The sequence below is a fragment of the Physeter macrocephalus genome, chromosome 15, assembly GCF_002837175.3.
Source record: "Physeter macrocephalus isolate SW-GA chromosome 15, ASM283717v5, whole genome shotgun sequence".
NCBI lineage: Eukaryota > Metazoa > Chordata > Mammalia > Artiodactyla > Physeteridae > Physeter > Physeter macrocephalus.
In genome coordinates, this window is record NC_041228.1 from 80,947,248 (window position 1) to 80,964,332 (window position 17,085).

The 17,085-nt window shown below is 52.1% G+C and overlaps 1 protein-coding gene across 1 annotated transcript in view; it reads left to right on the plus strand.

Moving 5' to 3' along the window:
• The window catches only part of PRKDC (protein kinase, DNA-activated, catalytic subunit), a 164,736-nt gene that overhangs the window by 90,708 nt on the left and 56,943 nt on the right, over positions 1-17,085 (plus strand). The window contains exons 47-58 of the mRNA XM_024127082.2: positions 184-318; positions 1,877-1,996; positions 3,816-3,959; positions 7,862-8,013; positions 8,527-8,658; positions 9,601-9,712; positions 11,506-11,630; positions 11,736-11,885; positions 12,733-12,906; positions 13,626-13,724; positions 14,731-14,938; positions 16,771-16,960. Of these exons, the coding sequence (XP_023982850.1) occupies positions 184-318; positions 1,877-1,996; positions 3,816-3,959; positions 7,862-8,013; positions 8,527-8,658; positions 9,601-9,712; positions 11,506-11,630; positions 11,736-11,885; positions 12,733-12,906; positions 13,626-13,724; positions 14,731-14,938; positions 16,771-16,960 (1,741 nt within the window). The remainder of the gene's footprint in view (positions 1-183; positions 319-1,876; positions 1,997-3,815; positions 3,960-7,861; positions 8,014-8,526; positions 8,659-9,600; positions 9,713-11,505; positions 11,631-11,735; positions 11,886-12,732; positions 12,907-13,625; positions 13,725-14,730; positions 14,939-16,770; positions 16,961-17,085) is intronic.

Consider the following 17,085-nt stretch of genomic DNA (forward strand, 5'->3'; position numbering starts at 1 on the left):
GTCCACAGCTCATGGAGCCGCTTTCCCGGCACAGCACTCCGTTTCTGGCTCGGGCTGACCTCACGCTGGTCGTTCTTTCACAGAGAACCACCCCCCCCACCACCCGACCGCCCCGTCCCAGCTCTGCAGGTGGCCCGCCCCATGAGCTGTGGGCCGCCGCCTCACCGGCCTCTCCCTTCCCAGGAGCGTCCAGACCCCGAGGTCCCAGGCGACGTGCTGGAGCTGGAGATGGACGAGCTAAATCGGCACGAGTGCATGGCCCCCGTGGCGGCCCTGGTGCGACACATGCAGCGGCTGCAGGCTGCTCGGCCAGGAGAGGTGCCTGGGCTGAGCCGGGGCTGCGGAGCGGGTTTGCAGGCGCGCCGATCGTCCCGGTCTCGCCGCCCCCCCCCCGCCCCCCACCCGACCGCCCCGTCCCAGCTCTGCAGGTGGCCCGCCCCATGAGCGGCCCCTGGCGCGGCAGTGGCTCTGGCCGCCCGCATGCTGAGTGGGCCTAGACACGGCCGCCCGTGGCCGCGCGCTCCCCTCCCGCCTCTCTGGGGGGCTTGCTGGGTGCGCCTGTCTCTCTCGTCTCCCGTGACCCTGGTTGTGTGTCGGTTACTGTTCGGTGCTGAGTGGGCCTGCTGTCATTAACCCGTGACACACCGCCTCTCTCTTCTGTCCCAGTCTGTAGACGTTGCCCGTTGCCTGGGGCCAAACACCACGGGCACGGAGGTTGTGAGAGGAGTACGTGTCCAGGGCTGTCCGTCTTGGGAGGAAATGTTCTGGAGTAGTTACTGCCACCAGGGCAGACAGAATGACGGAATTCACTAGGGCCTTTTTTATTCCTTTTTCTGCCCCCCTCCACAAGCATTTAGTAGCCCAGGCTGACCTTTATCCAAAACTGTGCTCTCAGCGTTTCTTAAGCTATTCTTTCCTAGAAGCGATCTGTGCCAGGAACCACCCAGATCAGTTGTGTGTGTGTGAAATACACCATACGTGTATGTAAAACCTCAGTTCAGCATCACACTTATAAAATGATTATTTCTGCTCTTTTTTCTTAAAAAGGCTCAAGAATGTTTTAAAAGTTTTGTTCTGTTGGTTGAAATTTTAGGTCAGATTAAGGGGTTTACAGAGTTTTTCAAAGTACTGAGAAAAATCGGTAAAAATGTATTCTATAATCCTACTTCAGTAGCTCTATTTTCTACATAAAGTGGCAACGAAGAATGATGCAGGCCGTGGCTCTCAAGATGTAGAGGGTCTGGGCCCGCCGGGACGCACACGGCTGAACTTTGTCCGAAGCAGCGGTGTCTGCAGTGACACCCTGACCTGAGTGTGACCCTGGAGGAGAGCCGTGCGGCCGGGGGCGGGGGGATGGGGTACTTCCCGAGGACACGAGGAGACGTGAGGTCCCCTGGCCTGCGTGTGAGCCGTTTGACCAGGAGGCGGCCGAGTGCTCTCCGCAGAGCAGCGTGCTGTGGGCCGCCGCCTCACCGGCCTCTCCCTTCCCAGGAGCGTCCAGACCCCGAGGTCCCAGGCGACGTGCTGGAGCTGGAGATGGACGAGCTAAATCGGCACGAGTGCATGGCCCCCGTGGCGGCCCTGGTGCGACACATGCAGCGGCTGCAGGCTGCTCGGCCAGGAGAGGTGCCTGGGCTGAGCCGGGGCTGCGGAGCGGGTTTGCAGGCGCGCCGATCGTCCCGGTCTCGCCGCCGCCGCTCGCCTGTCGCGGTGGGAGCGAGCGGTTCACATCGAAGCCTAAACGGGATCCCGCCTCAGACCCGCGCGACGTCTTGTCACTCGTCTCCTGCCCTGTCATTGTTGTCTCACAGTGTCAAAATGTGAAGCTGTTTTGTCCCACTTCCTTACTGAAGTAATTTTGAGTGTATTATTTCAGGGTTCAGTGCCAAGAAGTCTTCCTCCATGGATGAAATTTCTTCACGACAAACTAGGAAATCCATCAGTGTCATTAAATATCCGTCTCTTCTTAGCCAAGCTTGTCATTAATACAGAGGAAGTAAGTAATTTATGATTTCTTTAGAAATTCTTTGCAATTACATGCATCTACTTAAAAAAAAAACCCTCAGTGAAGCAAGATGTAAAGGTCAGAGCAAGGCTTCACTCTCTGAACCAGTTCTCGCCAACCTGTGTTATTTGCGTAGCATCATTCTTCTATCATTTTCTTGTAAAACACGTAAATTAACTTCTTGCGAGTTAGAAGTGACCTGTGTTGGGAAGTAAACGTGTTGGCAGGTTTCTTACGGCTGCCACCGGCCTTCCTGATTTACAGCAGCAAAGAAAGTGGGGAAAGAGTCCTGGTAACTCACATCGTTGCTGTGTTTGTCCGTTGGAGCGGGGGCTGGGAGGAGGGCCCTCCCAGGCAGCCGACGGCAGGCCCTCGAGCCGAGAAGAGGCCTGGCCTGGGGCGCAGCAGGGCCCCTTCCTCGGGGTCACACTTGGTTTCTAGCCGCTGGGGCTCAGACAACAGAAACCACGACCCAGAAGCCCGAGGCCAGGGTGTCGGCTGGGTGGTTCCTGCGGAAGCTGTGACTGGGCCTCTCCCGGCTGCTGTGGGCCACGGGCATTTCTTGGCCTGTGGATGGCCTTCTCTCTCGGCGTACACAACTGTCTCGTGTGTAAAAATGTCCCTTCTCATGAGGACACTGCTACTTAGGGTTAAGGCCCACCCTAATGACTTTCTTTTTAACTCGACGATCTTCCCAGACCCCGTTTCTAAATGAGGTCGCCTTTACGGGTGCGGGGAGTTGGGAGGGCCTCAGCGTCCCTTTGGGGCCCAACACACAGTTCAGCCCACAGCACGTGGGGTTCACACGTGATCTCCGGCTGGCGTTGCTGTAGGTGCCGACCTGGCGGCTGGCAGAAGGGAGCTGCTGTCTGGTTTTCGGTCCGACGAGGGGCTGCTGAGCTGCGCTCACGCGTGTGGCATGCGGTGCCTCTGGAATCACTGCAGGTGGCCCCGCAGCATCGCACACGCCCAGAGCTCGGGCACGGCGGGGGGCCCATTGTCCTGTGGAACGAAAGATGAGAACTTGTGTTTACAGCTGTTTTTAAAACTTGAGCCTTAAATTTATCCTTTTCTTACAGTTTAATAATATAGGAAAGAAGTTTATATTTAAAATTTATAAATAAGCCAGTAGACATACGTGGAGAGTGTAAACTTTTTTTTAACCTATGGGGTACATGATCAAAAACGATTTGCGACCACACAGATTTAAGCTGTGAGAGCAGATGAGAAAACATTTGGGAAAAGAAGGTGGCAGAGGGGAAGAAGGTTGATAGTCTTGAGTTACACTTCAGTCTGCAATTTCTGAAATAGATTAAATGGAATTTAGTGTATGGAGATGCTTTGGATTTCAGAGATCTTGGGCACGTGTAGTCTGTAGTAGAATGCCTTTTACAGCCTGGGAAGAAATGAAAAAACAATTAACCTCATGCACCTAATTTTTCTATTCTCCTTTTTAATTTACCCTGTGCAGTTGCAGCCGCTAAAAGTAGGCTCCTCCAGGGCTGCATGTTGCTCAGATGGGGAGAGGTTGCCGTAGAATGCCTTCGTTTTTATTTCTCCGAGCGTAGGTATAGCAGAGGGTTTTAAGCAAAGAACAGATCAATAAGAATCCGTTTCCTTTGAGCTGTGGTTTCAGGGCCCGTGAGGAAAGACTTCAGCTGAGAATCGAATCGAATTAAGCAGCGTACTTGTTGGCATTTACACCTGTTTTGAATTTAGCTCGAGTGGTAACATAGAATGATGTTCCTGAACTCACATCTTGGTTACTCAGGGCATTCCTGTGACATGTGACCTTTGAACTCTCGCCTAGGTCTTCCGGCCTCACGCGAAGCACTGGATTGGCCCCCTGCTGCAGCTGGTGGTCGCTGAAAACAACGTTGGGGCCGGGATCCACTACATGGTGGTTGAGATCGTGGCCACGGTTCTTTCGTGGACGGGAGTGGCAACTCCTGTGGTGAGAGCAGATGCGTCTTTGGTGTCCTCTCCCTGCGCACCGCTGGACGTGATCCAGGCTCCTGTCCGTCCTCAGGGTTTCCAGCCTGGCTCATGCCCTTCTGTGCTGCTGCTGTTGCAGGCGGCCTCGTTTTACTACCTCAGTTCTGTCTAGTTTGGTCTGCTTTCGTTAATTCCTCCAGCCTTGCTTGTAGTTTCAAGCTATCAGGTGTTTGTGCTGTTTTGCTTATTGCTTTAACTTGCTAGGAACTTGGAAACTGACCATTGGTTTATTAAAATACGTGTAAAATAAGCGTCTGTAGACCCTGAGCGTGAGGTTCTGAAAATGTCCCCTCTGAGGTCATGAGCCTCTGGCATTCGTCTTGCCAGCCTCCCTACTCCCAGAGTGTGACGGTGGCCTGTGATGGCTGAGATTGCTAAGGAAGTGCCCCGGGAGAAGGGCACCGGCCAGTCCTGATGCGGTGTGGGTCTGGGTGCTGGAGCTCTGCCCGCTGGCTTGAAGACGTCAGCACCAATAGTGTCCAGAATTCTCGTGGAAAGAGGTCCTGGGACGGCCCTTATTAAACATAATATGTGTCCACGGAGCTGTCCCATGTGTTTGTGTCGGGATGTGCCCGTCTCATTTTGCAGCAAACCGAGTCTAACTGAGGAGCCATTGGAAGAGGTTGATTCAGCTGTCAGGCGTTCAGCTGGGCTAGGAGAGTGAGCTGCCAGGTGTCAGGATAACTGATTAGAGCAACAGCCAAGGTGAAAGTCACAGTGAACCTTTCACCACTCGTTGCAATAGTCTGAGCAAGAGGCTGAAACCAGAGGAAGCGCGTCTTCCCTCCCCCCGACACCCATTCCGTGTACCCCGTGGAACAGCCTCCCCGGTCAAGGGTCAGGGGGCCAGCACAGATGTGGGTGTCGTCTCACGGCAGAGGGAGCCCCAGCAGAAAGGCTCCAGCAGTTTGGTGGGACCCTGGGGTTGGGAGGAACGCAGTGGGTGGGGGGCATCTTCAGGGTCCCCTCCCTCCCCGTAGGGAGGTCCCAGCAGAGGCCCTGGGGAGGGTACGAGTGTCTGGCGGGGGCAGGGGTGCTGCAGGGCCCTGGCGGCCTCTCCGCCTGCTGGGTGGAGGCCCTTTAGGTAAAGCCTTCGTGTTACGGTCGCAGAGGTGGCTTTTAACCAGGAAGTAGACTCCTCATTGAATGCCAGCTTTCTTTTATAAATGGACTTTCGGGTCAAAAAATGCTTTCCCAGAATGCAGTGCTACGTATTTACATAGGTGTGCGGGCTTCTCATTGCGGTGGCCTCTCCTGTTGCGGAGCATGGGCTCTAGGCGCACGGGCCTCAGTAGCCGTGGCACGCGGGCTCAGTAATTGCGGCTTGCGGGCTCTAGAGCGCAGGCTCAGCAGTTGTGACACAGGGGCTCAGTTGCTCCGCGGCATGTGGGATCCTCCCGGACCAGGGCTCGAACCCGTGTCCCCTGCCACGTGATCTCCGGCTGGCGTTGCTGTAGGTGCCGACCTGGCGGCTGGCAGAAGGGAGCTGCTGTCTGGTTTTCGGTCCGACGAGGGGCTGCTGAGCTGCGCTCACGCGTGTGGCATGCGGTGCCTCTGGAATCACTGCAGGTGGCCCCGCAGCATCGCACACGCCCAGAGCTCGGGCACGGCGGGGGGCCCATTGTCCTGTGGAACGAAAGATGAGAACTTGTGTTTACAGCTGTTTTTAAAACTTGAGCCTTAAATTTATCCTTTTCTTACAGTTTAATAATATAGGAAAGAAGTTTATATTTAAAATTTATAAATAAGCCAGTAGACATACGTGGAGAGTGTAAACTTTTTTTTAACCTATGGGGTACATGATCAAAAACGATTTGCGACCACACAGATTTAAGCTGTGAGAGCAGATGAGAAAACATTTGGGAAAAGAAGGTGGCAGAGGGGAAGAAGGTTGATAGTCTTGAGTTACACTTCAGTCTGCAATTTCTGAAATAGATTAAATGGAATTTAGTGTATGGAGATGCTTTGGATTTCAGAGATCTTGGGCACGTGTAGTCTGTAGTAGAATGCCTTTTACAGCCTGGGAAGAAATGAAAAAACAATTAACCTCATGCACCTAATTTTTCTATTCTCCTTTTTAATTTACCCTGTGCAGTTGCAGCCGCTAAAAGTAGGCTCCTCCAGGGCTGCATGTTGCTCAGATGGGGAGAGGTTGCCGTAGAATGCCTTCGTTTTTATTTCTCCGAGCGTAGGTATAGCAGAGGGTTTTAAGCAAAGAACAGATCAATAAGAATCCGTTTCCTTTGAGCTGTGGTTTCAGGGCCCGTGAGGAAAGACTTCAGCTGAGAATCGAATCGAATTAAGCAGCGTACTTGTTGGCATTTACACCTGTTTTGAATTTAGCTCGAGTGGTAACATAGAATGATGTTCCTGAACTCACATCTTGGTTACTCAGGGCATTCCTGTGACATGTGACCTTTGAACTCTCGCCTAGGTCTTCCGGCCTCACGCGAAGCACTGGATTGGCCCCCTGCTGCAGCTGGTGGTCGCTGAAAACAACGTTGGGGCCGGGATCCACTACATGGTGGTTGAGATCGTGGCCACGGTTCTTTCGTGGACGGGAGTGGCAACTCCTGTGGTGAGAGCAGATGCGTCTTTGGTGTCCTCTCCCTGCGCACCGCTGGACGTGATCCAGGCTCCTGTCCGTCCTCAGGGTTTCCAGCCTGGCTCATGCCCTTCTGTGCTGCTGCTGTTGCAGGCGGCCTCGTTTTACTACCTCAGTTCTGTCTAGTTTGGTCTGCTTTCGTTAATTCCTCCAGCCTTGCTTGTAGTTTCAAGCTATCAGGTGTTTGTGCTGTTTTGCTTATTGCTTTAACTTGCTAGGAACTTGGAAACTGACCATTGGTTTATTAAAATACGTGTAAAATAAGCGTCTGTAGACCCTGAGCGTGAGGTTCTGAAAATGTCCCCTCTGAGGTCATGAGCCTCTGGCATTCGTCTTGCCAGCCTCCCTACTCCCAGAGTGTGACGGTGGCCTGTGATGGCTGAGATTGCTAAGGAAGTGCCCCGGGAGAAGGGCACCGGCCAGTCCTGATGCGGTGTGGGTCTGGGTGCTGGAGCTCTGCCCGCTGGCTTGAAGACGTCAGCACCAATAGTGTCCAGAATTCTCGTGGAAAGAGGTCCTGGGACGGCCCTTATTAAACATAATATGTGTCCACGGAGCTGTCCCATGTGTTTGTGTCGGGATGTGCCCGTCTCATTTTGCAGCAAACCGAGTCTAACTGAGGAGCCATTGGAAGAGGTTGATTCAGCTGTCAGGCGTTCAGCTGGGCTAGGAGAGCGAGCTGCCAGGTGTCAGGATAACTGATTAGAGCAACAGCCAAGGTGAAAGTCACAGTGAACCTTTCACCACTCGTTGCAATAGTCTGAGCAAGAGGCTGAAACCAGAGGAAGCGCGTCTTCCCTCCCCCCGACACCCATTCCGTGTACCCCGTGGAACAGCCTCCCCGGTCAAGGGTCAGGGGGCCAGCACAGATGTGGGTGTCGTCTCACGGCAGAGGGAGCCCCAGCAGAAAGGCTCCAGCAGTTTGGTGGGACCCTGGGGTTGGGAGGAACGCAGTGGGTGGGGGGCATCTTCAGGGTCCCCTCCCTCCCCGTAGGGAGGTCCCAGCAGAGGCCCTGGGGAGGGTACGAGTGTCTGGCGGGGGCAGGGGTGCTGCAGGGCCCTGGCGGCCTCTCCGCCTGCTGGGTGGAGGCCCTTTAGGTAAAGCCTTCGTGTTACGGTCGCAGAGGTGGCTTTTAACCAGGAAGTAGACTCCTCATTGAATGCCAGCTTTCTTTTATAAATGGACTTTCGGGTCAAAAAATGCTTTCCCAGAATGCAGTGCTACGTATTTACATAGAATTTCTATACCTTTTTAGGGGGTCCCCAAAGATGAAGTGTTAGCAAATCGATTGCTTCATTTTCTAATGAAACACGTTTTTCATCAAAAAAGAGCTGTGTTTCGACATAACCTTGAAATTATAAAGACGCTTGTTGAGTGCTGGAAGGATTGTTTATCCATCCCTTACAGGTATAAATTTACGAGATTTTGCAATATCGTTTAAAGATCTTTTGCACCTAGCACGTTGTGCGCGATGATTACGGTCAAGATTACTTGATCGGGTAGAAGGAGGAACGTGATCCGAAGTGGAATCTACAGGTAAGGTGGAAGGTTGCCACTAAGGAATGCAGGCTCCGCGTTCCTTACTAGAAGCACCTCTGGGCGGCCATCGTCTGCAGGTGTGGGGTTTGCCCTGCCCTTCACTGCCCCGCAGGGGCGATTCCTGCTGGGCACAGCCTGGGCCGAACTACAACTGCCGGAAGGTTTTACCACCTACCGAGGGGGCATTGGCACCGCTAATCCGATTGTGAGAAATGCAGCAGTGCCTGTGTTGCAGAGGCGTAGTAACCTGGGTGTGAACAAAGAGGGTGGGAAAAGGAGAAGTATTTCTTACCCTGAAAATTAGTCGTAGAAAGTTTTATGCTTGTCTTCCGGCTCCTTATGTATGACAAGTTATACTGTTCCTTTATGCTCACGTTTCAGGTTAATCTTTGAAAAGTTTTCCAGTAAAGATCCTAATTCTAAAGACAATTCCATAGGAATTCAGTTATTAGGCATCGTAATGGCCAACGACTTGCCTCCATACGACCCAAAATGTGGCATAGAAAGTGTAAAGTAAGTATCGTGTTTTCACTTTGTTTCTTTTTTTTTGGTTAAAGTGTACCTGAATCGGACTGGAGACTGGAATATGGTTTAATTTTGATAAATTTAAGGACTAGCACCCATGTTAAAAATACTTTGAAGAAATAATGTTAGGGGAGTGGATGAGGGAAGTGAGTTTTTAAAAATTAGTGTAATTTTTTCACGTAGTTTTGGCAGACAAGGTGTTAGCTCTTTTTGTTATTTTCACCCTTTATTCCTGAAAGCAGCATGAGCTCTGAAGAGCATGCACGTCAGGATCATGACCACGAAGCCGGTGGCCGGGCCCTGCTGCCCTTCGCTGTGTCTCTGCCACAGCTGCAGCCTCCGGCTCCTCATCACCCGGGGGGTCCACATGGAGGGGCTTTAGCAGGACAGTCCTAACTTCACAGAGAGCAGCTGGGGTCCATGCAGAGCCGGCTGCTTGGTTGAGTTCATGTCTGCCGACGTTTCCCGTCTCTTTGGAAGTTCTTGCCATCTCGTTGGTCCTCCAGGGTCAGCCTCTGCGGCACCGGGGGCGCCGGTCGCCTGGTGTCACGGATGGATGTGCGGCCCAGCGCAGGGTCAACGGGAAGTGGTTAACTTTTGGACAAGTGACTTCTCTGAGCTCACGTCGTGCTGTCATGAGGCTGGGGAGCGTCCCCCCACCCGAGTCTCTGCATGTCCTCCTCCTGTGGTATAGACGCCTCTGACGGGGTCAGATCTCAGGTCGCAGCTGATTTCACTGCAGGCCCTGCAGGCCGAGCCCCCACGGCCGTGTCAGAGCTTCTGCACGTCTGCACATGGAGCTGCACGGGTGGTCTGGGCCCTGTTCAGGTGCCATTCATCTCTGGACGTGGGGAGTAAGGTCGTGATACGCTTCTGTCAGACAACAGGATGGGTGGTTTTATGCTTATTTACTTTGTACATTTGTCGTAGATACTTCCAGCCTTTGGTCAATAACATGTCCTTTGTCAAATATAAAGAGGTGTATGCGGCAGCAGCAGAAGTTCTGGGACTTATTCTTCGATACCTTACCGGGAGAGAAAAGGTGAGCGTGTTGTGCACTTTTATATAAATACTTCTTTTTCCGTTTTGACTTGACATGGCCCTTGATACTTGTAGCCTCTACGCTAGGAAACCAAAGTGGGCATTCTGGATTTATTACTGTTTTACTCTCTTTCCTACTATATACATTGCTCAGTTTTTTAAAAAGACGTGATTTTTTTAAATTTCAGACTCTTGGAAACTTGGCAAAGCATGTAGAGGTGGTAACTTTCTTTTTATTGTAAAAACCAGGATATGAGTATGTAAGCAGCTTCCACTCCTCTGAACTTGGCCTCAGGAGTCCCTTTCGGAGGAACTGCCCCGGTAGAGCCTTGCTGGGGTTCAGGCGAAGTAAACGGCTAGAGCCCTCCGCTTGTACTTTTGGACGTAATGTAGCTGTTGGATAGGAGAGGGCTTCTCAGGGAAGGGCTCTCCATCTCTGCCCTGCCCACTCTGCACGACTGTGAGAAGGGCCTGGCTGCGTCTCTAAGCACGGCACACATTCTCCATAAGTTATCATTAAGACGTGCGTAGAACCGCGTGGGCCGTGCATGGAAATGGCAGGCTGTAGCTTATTACCGTGTGGCTGTCCCCTGTGGCTTAGCATGCTGGGGCCTGCAGAGCTGGTCCCCCACGGTGACAAGACGCCGGGTTGCAGCCTGCCCAGGACGGCACGCTGGACCAGTCCTCGCCCCTTTGTCACAGCTCGCAGGACACTCTCTGCCCTCTCCTTCGCTGCCGTGTCTTCTTCCCCGGCCTCACGGCTTGAGAGCTGCCTGTGCCCGTGATCCCCAAATCCCTGCCTCCAGTCCCCTCCCCTCCTGCAAGGAGCCAGGGCGAGGAGCGGCTTGGCAGAAGCCAGGGGGTCCTGAGGGCACCAAGGCCGCCCACAGTATATTGGACCCCTACCCATTTCGCCAGTAAGGCATTTATTTGGATTTAGAACATTTAGCAAAATTAAATTAAGCTAAAAGGAAATAGACGGCCCCCCCCCCCAAGAAAATCAAACTTCACTTATAATTTATTTTCGGGACTACTAGCTATTTTGGTAAAATAAAAACGTATTCAAATTCACAATCTTGTAATGATACGATTCTAATGTCCCTTAATGGTGGGTTTCAATTTACATAATAAGCTTAATTTTCACCATGGGTGGAGCACATCACGGCAGAGCCCAGGCTTGATCTCTCTTGACTTAAATTCCAACTTAATGGGAATGAGAAACCCTCTTGTTTTACATAGTTCTTTTCTGAATATAAAATGGCATTGGTTTAGTGTAGAAGTTTGGAAAGCAGAGTGGAACACAGAAGTAGGGGTCACTCGTGTTCTGACCACTGACCAGCCTGGCCCCTGGACCGTGGGGTCCGGTCCCGGGCACCCCTTGTGCTCCCTCGTTGTCCCGTGCCGTCAGGGTCCCGTGTTCTGTGGCTGGGCGCTTGCTCCCTGGCGGGCACAGGCTCTGGGGGAGCGGCCTGGCCTGGCCTGGCTGCCGGGGACCTGTGCCGGCGGAAGGCGGGTGCCGCTGGAGTTCTCTGAAACTGGTTTGACCAGAGACGTGAACACGGAGCACCGTTGAGTCACTGGTTTTCACTGAGCTTCTCCGACGACTTGCTGGCAGCGTTCTGGTGTCAGAAGGAAGTATCATCTTGATCGTTCTGACGCCTGGCGTGTGGCCACAGCCCCCGAGCCTCTGGAGGTGCCCAGTGCTCAGAGCCCCCCGGGGCCTCCACCTTGTGACGCTGTACTTAACCGAAGTTCCCACCTGGTGTGTATTTGAGGCAAAGCTTAATCTTTCAGACGCTGGAAGAGTCTGTGTGTGAACTGGTGGTAGAGCAGTTGAAGCGGCATCAGCACACGGCGGAGGACAAATTTATCGTGTGCTTGAACAGAGCCGCCAAGAACTTCCCTCCTCTTGCTGACAGGTGGGGGTCAGCGCCGCCTCCCTGCTCCTGCCTCGGGGGCGGGGGGATGGGGGCGGTGGTGGGGGCCAGCGCCGCCTCTGCTCACCGGCCTTGCCCGCTGCCCAGGTTCATGAGCTCCGTGCTTCTCCTGCTGCCGCGGGCCCACGGCGTGATGAAGACGCTCTGCCTGGAGGTGGTGCTGTGTCGTGCAGACGAGAGGGCGGACCTGTACCTGCAGTTAGAGAGCAGGGGTTTCGCGCAGCTCATGAGGCACAGGTGAGTGCGTCCTCCGATGCAGCTGGCCCGTAAAACGTCCCTTTGCTCAGCTGTTCCCCTCCACTCACGGCACTTGTATGTTGTCGCAAGGTGAGTGTGTGTTCCCTCTGCGTCTGCGTCTTTTCTCCTCTTGCCTGTGTGCACGTTTTTACATAGTGATGAACTGTGTCGTTGTGTCCTGATTTTCTCCATTCAGTGCTTACTAAGTATCTGCTGTGTATAGAGCATTCAGCTGGCGCTTATTTAAGGAGGAAGACACACGAGGACGCAGGTGTGCACCCTGCCAGGACCCAGGCTGCCGTTAACCCCCTGCTTGACATGCCAGTGCCTGACTAGCACTTGAAGTCATTTTTTAAAGTCGTAACATCCTTTCTGTTTAGCTTATTTTGTTTGACATTGCCGGGTTTTTAAAAATGAACTTTTTATTTTGGAATAATTTTATTTTTACAGGAAAGGTAAAAGATAGTACTTAGGATTCCCACACACCTTTCACCCAGGTTCCCCGTCTTACATAATCACAGTGAGTTTGTCAAGACCAAGAAGTTAACATGAGTACATTTCTGTTAACAAGACTGGACTTTATTTGGATTCACCAGTTTCCTCACTGACGTCCTTTTTCTCTTCTAGGATCCAGGCAAGATACCACGTTGTTAATTTACTTTTAATAATCTAGCCCGTGATAATTATTTTCAAGAATGTAATTTTTATATAAGTGTAGTATTACCTATAATCATATTTTGAAATACTTCAGAACAGCACAAAAAAGAAAAAGTTACCTGACATATCTGAAAGTCTAGTAATAACAATTGTCGAATTTGTGTGTTTTTAAAAATCCCTCTTACCGTAGAGACGACGAGAGACAGAAAGTGTGTTTGGACATAATTTACAAGCTGATGGCGAGATTGAAGCCCGTGGAGCTCCGGGGGCTCCTGAGCCCTGTGGCGGAGTTCCTGTCTCACCCCTCCGCTCTGTGCCGGGAGCAGATGTACAGCATCTTCATGTGGGTTCACGACAACTACCGGTGAGCTCCGCCCTGACGGTTCACGGCCCGTCTTCGGGGGGCCGTTCAGGTGCCTTTAGCCGTCTGGAACCATTAAGATGAGTGAGAAAGCATTTAAAAATATGTCATTGGGCTTCCCTGGTGGCGCAGTGGTTGAGAGTCCGCCTGCTGATGCAGGGGACACGGGTTCGTGCCCCGGTCCGGGAAGATCCCACATGCCGCGGAGCGGCTGGGCCCGTGAGCCGTGGCCGCTGAGCCTGTGCGTCCGGAGCCTGTGCTCCGCAGCGGGAGAGGCCACGACAGTGAGAGGCCCGCGTACTGCAAAAAAAAAAAAAAAATGTCATTAATAATTGAAACAAGTTCAGTGTATTGAAATATATCCTCACCTTAATTGATTTTGTGTTACCTGTGGGAAATATTCAGAGCGTGGTATTATGGGTTGAGCTGAAAGTGTAACTTGTTTCCATAGTTATCCCTTCACAGTCTGACAAGATTAAGGAAAGGGGCTGCTGGGATGTTTCTTCTTCGGGGCTGCGACCACGGCACCCCTCGCGGGGCCTCTGCGGCCCTGTTCCCCCAGCCGCATCGAGGGACCGTGTCAGGGTGCAGGCACCGGAGGGCGGGTGGAAGTTGGCGGGAAGAGGCAGGTTTTGCTACTTCAGTTCTGGACAGCGGTCTTGGGGTTGAACAAAAGCAACAGAGGAGCATTCATGGATTTGTCGTTTTGTTACTTTGCTCAGAGATCGAGAGAGTCAGGCAGATGATGACTCCCAGGAAGTATTCAAGCTGGCGAAAGACGTGTTGATCCAAGGACTGACCGACGAGAATCCCGGCCTTCAGTATGTGCCCCCTCCTGCAACAGCTGGGCCGGGCGGCACACTCAGGGGCTCTCTCCCTTGGCCAGTGTGGGGTCTTTCAGAGGTGTTGGAAGCACATTTGCAGTATCAGCGTTTTCTCTGCCTCTTGCTTCCATAATGTGTAATGAAAATGTATTTCAAGTCACATTAAGACCTAAAAATCCTGACATTCTGTGTTAAATACTTTAACACAGAAGCCTTGAAAAAGTGGCGGGGTTCACACTCTCTCTGCTGTGCCGTGACGTACAGCATTTCAAGATGAGAGATCTGTAATAAAAAGTGGGTTATTGTTTCCCGTTTAACCCAGAGTGAGATCTCAGTATCCGTATCAGTATCGGATGACATGTTTGAAACTTTGGAAATTGGAGGATGCTGCAGTGTAATCACACGTGGAGAGAGGACAGTTGTTCTCCCCGAGGGCTAATGACATTACATTGCATAAGGAGCAGTGTAGACTTTTTTGTATGGTTCTGTATATCAACTAACTTTTATCTGTGCTGGAATTTTTAATTCATTAAGCGTTTAAAAATTGTGTTTGGATTTCTTAAACCTTCACAAATTATAAAGCCTAATTTGGTTTTTAACGAGAGTAGTTTGAATATTTTATATTCATATTATGTTTTGAATATTTTATGGCACTAACTTTTGGAGTGAATTGTCTTGTTAGCAAGGCAATGAAGGACTATATATGTAATTTCTTTCAATGTTTTCTCAGTTTCAAAATATCTAATGTTGTATGCTCATCTTTGAAAAGTTCCCAGGTAAGAGAGATGAGAATAACATCACCTAGTGTCTCACCTCTTGCTAAATAATGCTAACATTTTGGACTATTTCTCCCGTTCAGCGCATAACATTGTAAGTCAGCTTACCCTGGTGACACAGTTTTGCGTATGGTTGCCCTGCGTTGAGCTCTGGGCGGGGGAGGAGATGCCTTCCCTGCCGGGCACACGTACAGGCCTCCTTCTCTTCTTTCCTCTCTGCCCTTCAGGTTAATGATTAGGAACTTTTGGAGCCACGAAACTAGGTTGCCGTCAAACACCGTGGACCGCTTGCTGGCCCTAAATTCCTTATACTGTCCTAAGATAGAAGTGCACTTCTTAAGTTTGGCGACAGATTTTCTGCTTGAAATGACCAGCATGAGCCCCGACTTCCGCAGTCCTGTGTTTGAGCACCCGCTGTCGGAGTGTGAGTTTCAGGTGAGCTCTCACCCCTGTGATCTGAGCTTTCCCTGCCTGTTGCTCAGCAGACATTGTCCACTAGTGTTAAATGCCTTTCTTTTTTCCTTAATTGAGGTATAAATGACGTACAGCATTGGATTAGTTTGAGGTGTACGAGGTAATGATTCGGTATCTGTATATATTACAAAGTCATCACCACAATAAATCCAGTTAACATCCGTCACCTCCCAGTTACACATTTTCTTCTTGTCATGAGAACTTGCAAGCTCTGCTCTCTCAGCAGCTTTCAGATACGCAGCACAGAGTTGTTAACAGTAGTCACCATGTGTACATTGCACCCCAGGACTGACTTCTTGTATAACTGGAGGTTTGTATCTTTTGACCCCCTTTTCCCATTCCTCCCACCCCCTACCCCTCGCCACCACCAGTCTGTTCTCTGTTTCTATAAGCTTGGTTTGTTTTTTGTTCCAGATTCTACATATGAATAAGACCATACAGTATTTGTCTTTCTCTCTGACTTATTTCACGTAGCCTTCAAGGTCCATCCATGTTGTTGGCAAATGGCAGGATGTCATTCTTTTTCAGGGCTCAGCAGTATTCCGTTGTGTGTGCGTGTGCGCGCGTGTGTGTACGTACACCACGTTTCCTTTATCCATTCATCTGTCGATGGACCCTTAGGTTGTTCCCATGTCTAGGCTGTTGTAAATAGTGCTGCTGTGAACATTAGGGTACCTGTATCTTTTTTTTGTTTTTTGTTTTTTTTTTTTTTGCTGCATTGGGTCTTTGTTGCTGTGCGCGGGCTTTCTCTGGTTGTGGCGAGCGGGGGCTACTCTTCGTTGTGGTGCGCGGGCTTCTCGTTGCGGTGGTTTCTCTTGTTGCGGAGCACGGGCTCTAGGCCCGCGGGCTTCAGTACTTGTGGCACGCGGGCTCAGTAGCTGTGGCTCGTGGGCTTAGTTGCTCCGCGGCATGTGGGATCTTCCCGGACCAGGGCTCGAACCCGTGTCTCCTGCACTGGCAGGCAGATTCTTAACCACTGCGCCATCAGGGAAGTCCCAGGTGCCTGTATCTTTTCAAATTCGTGTTTTCATTCTCTTTGGATAAATACGCAGGCGTGGAATTGCTGGATCGTATGGTAGTTGTATCTTTAGTTCCCTGAGGAACCTCCACACTGTTTTCCATAGTGGCTGCACACCAGCTTACAGCCCTGACAGCTGTGCACAGGGCTCCCTTCTGATGACAGCCATCCTGACAGGTGCGAGGTGATGTCTCGCTGTGGTTTGGTCGGCGTTTCCCTGACGACCAGTGTGCTGGCTTCCTGACGTTATTTGGAATCCACGCACATTCTTCCTGAGACGCCCGCCTGTGCGTCACCCTGCACGTGGCGCACCCTCGTCCTTTCAGCCTCCACGGAGCTGTTCCTCTCTCCCCTCCCGCCACCCCCGTAGATGCCCGTTGGCGCCTCGGCCCAGCAGCCCCGGTGGCGATTTGCACGTTGACTCAGAGCTCCTGGAGCAGAGCCCGCCCCGTGTCCCCAGCGCCTGGCGGTCTGGGTGCTGCGCGGGGGCTGGGTGCTCAGAGAAGCTGAGGTGTTTCCCGAGGGTGGGAGTGAGCCTCTGCACGCAGAGTGTCGAGGAGTAGAAAAGGGTTTTTCCTGCGCAGTACTGACGGGCTTGTTTAGTTGGCAGGTAACTGTTCTGTTGAAACTCAGTGTGAAAAGGCTCTTCAGCCACTTCTCACAGACACACGTGAAGTTACAGTGCGTACGTGCTGATGGGACCGTTAGATTTTAAATAAAACATGTGAGTGTTGCTGAGGAGGGCCACCGCTTCACCTGAAGCTCCCGTGCGCAGGAGTGTTCTATTGATGCCGACTGGCGCTGTCGGAGCACGGTCCTCACCCCGATGTTCCTGGAGACCCAGGCCTCCCAGAGTGCGCTGCAGACCCGGACGCAGGATGGGCCCCTCCCGGCTCGGCGGGCGCCGGCCGGGCAGGTCCGGGCCACCCAGCAGCAGCTCGACTTCACACCCACACAGAGTGCAGGTAACGCGTCCGCCGCGGGGCGCCAGCTGTCGGGGCAGCAGGACCCCCCGCAGAAGACGTGAAGGAGGAGGGGGGCTGAGTTCCTGGAGGGCAGGCTCGGGGGGGTGGGCGGGGTCAGGAGTCTC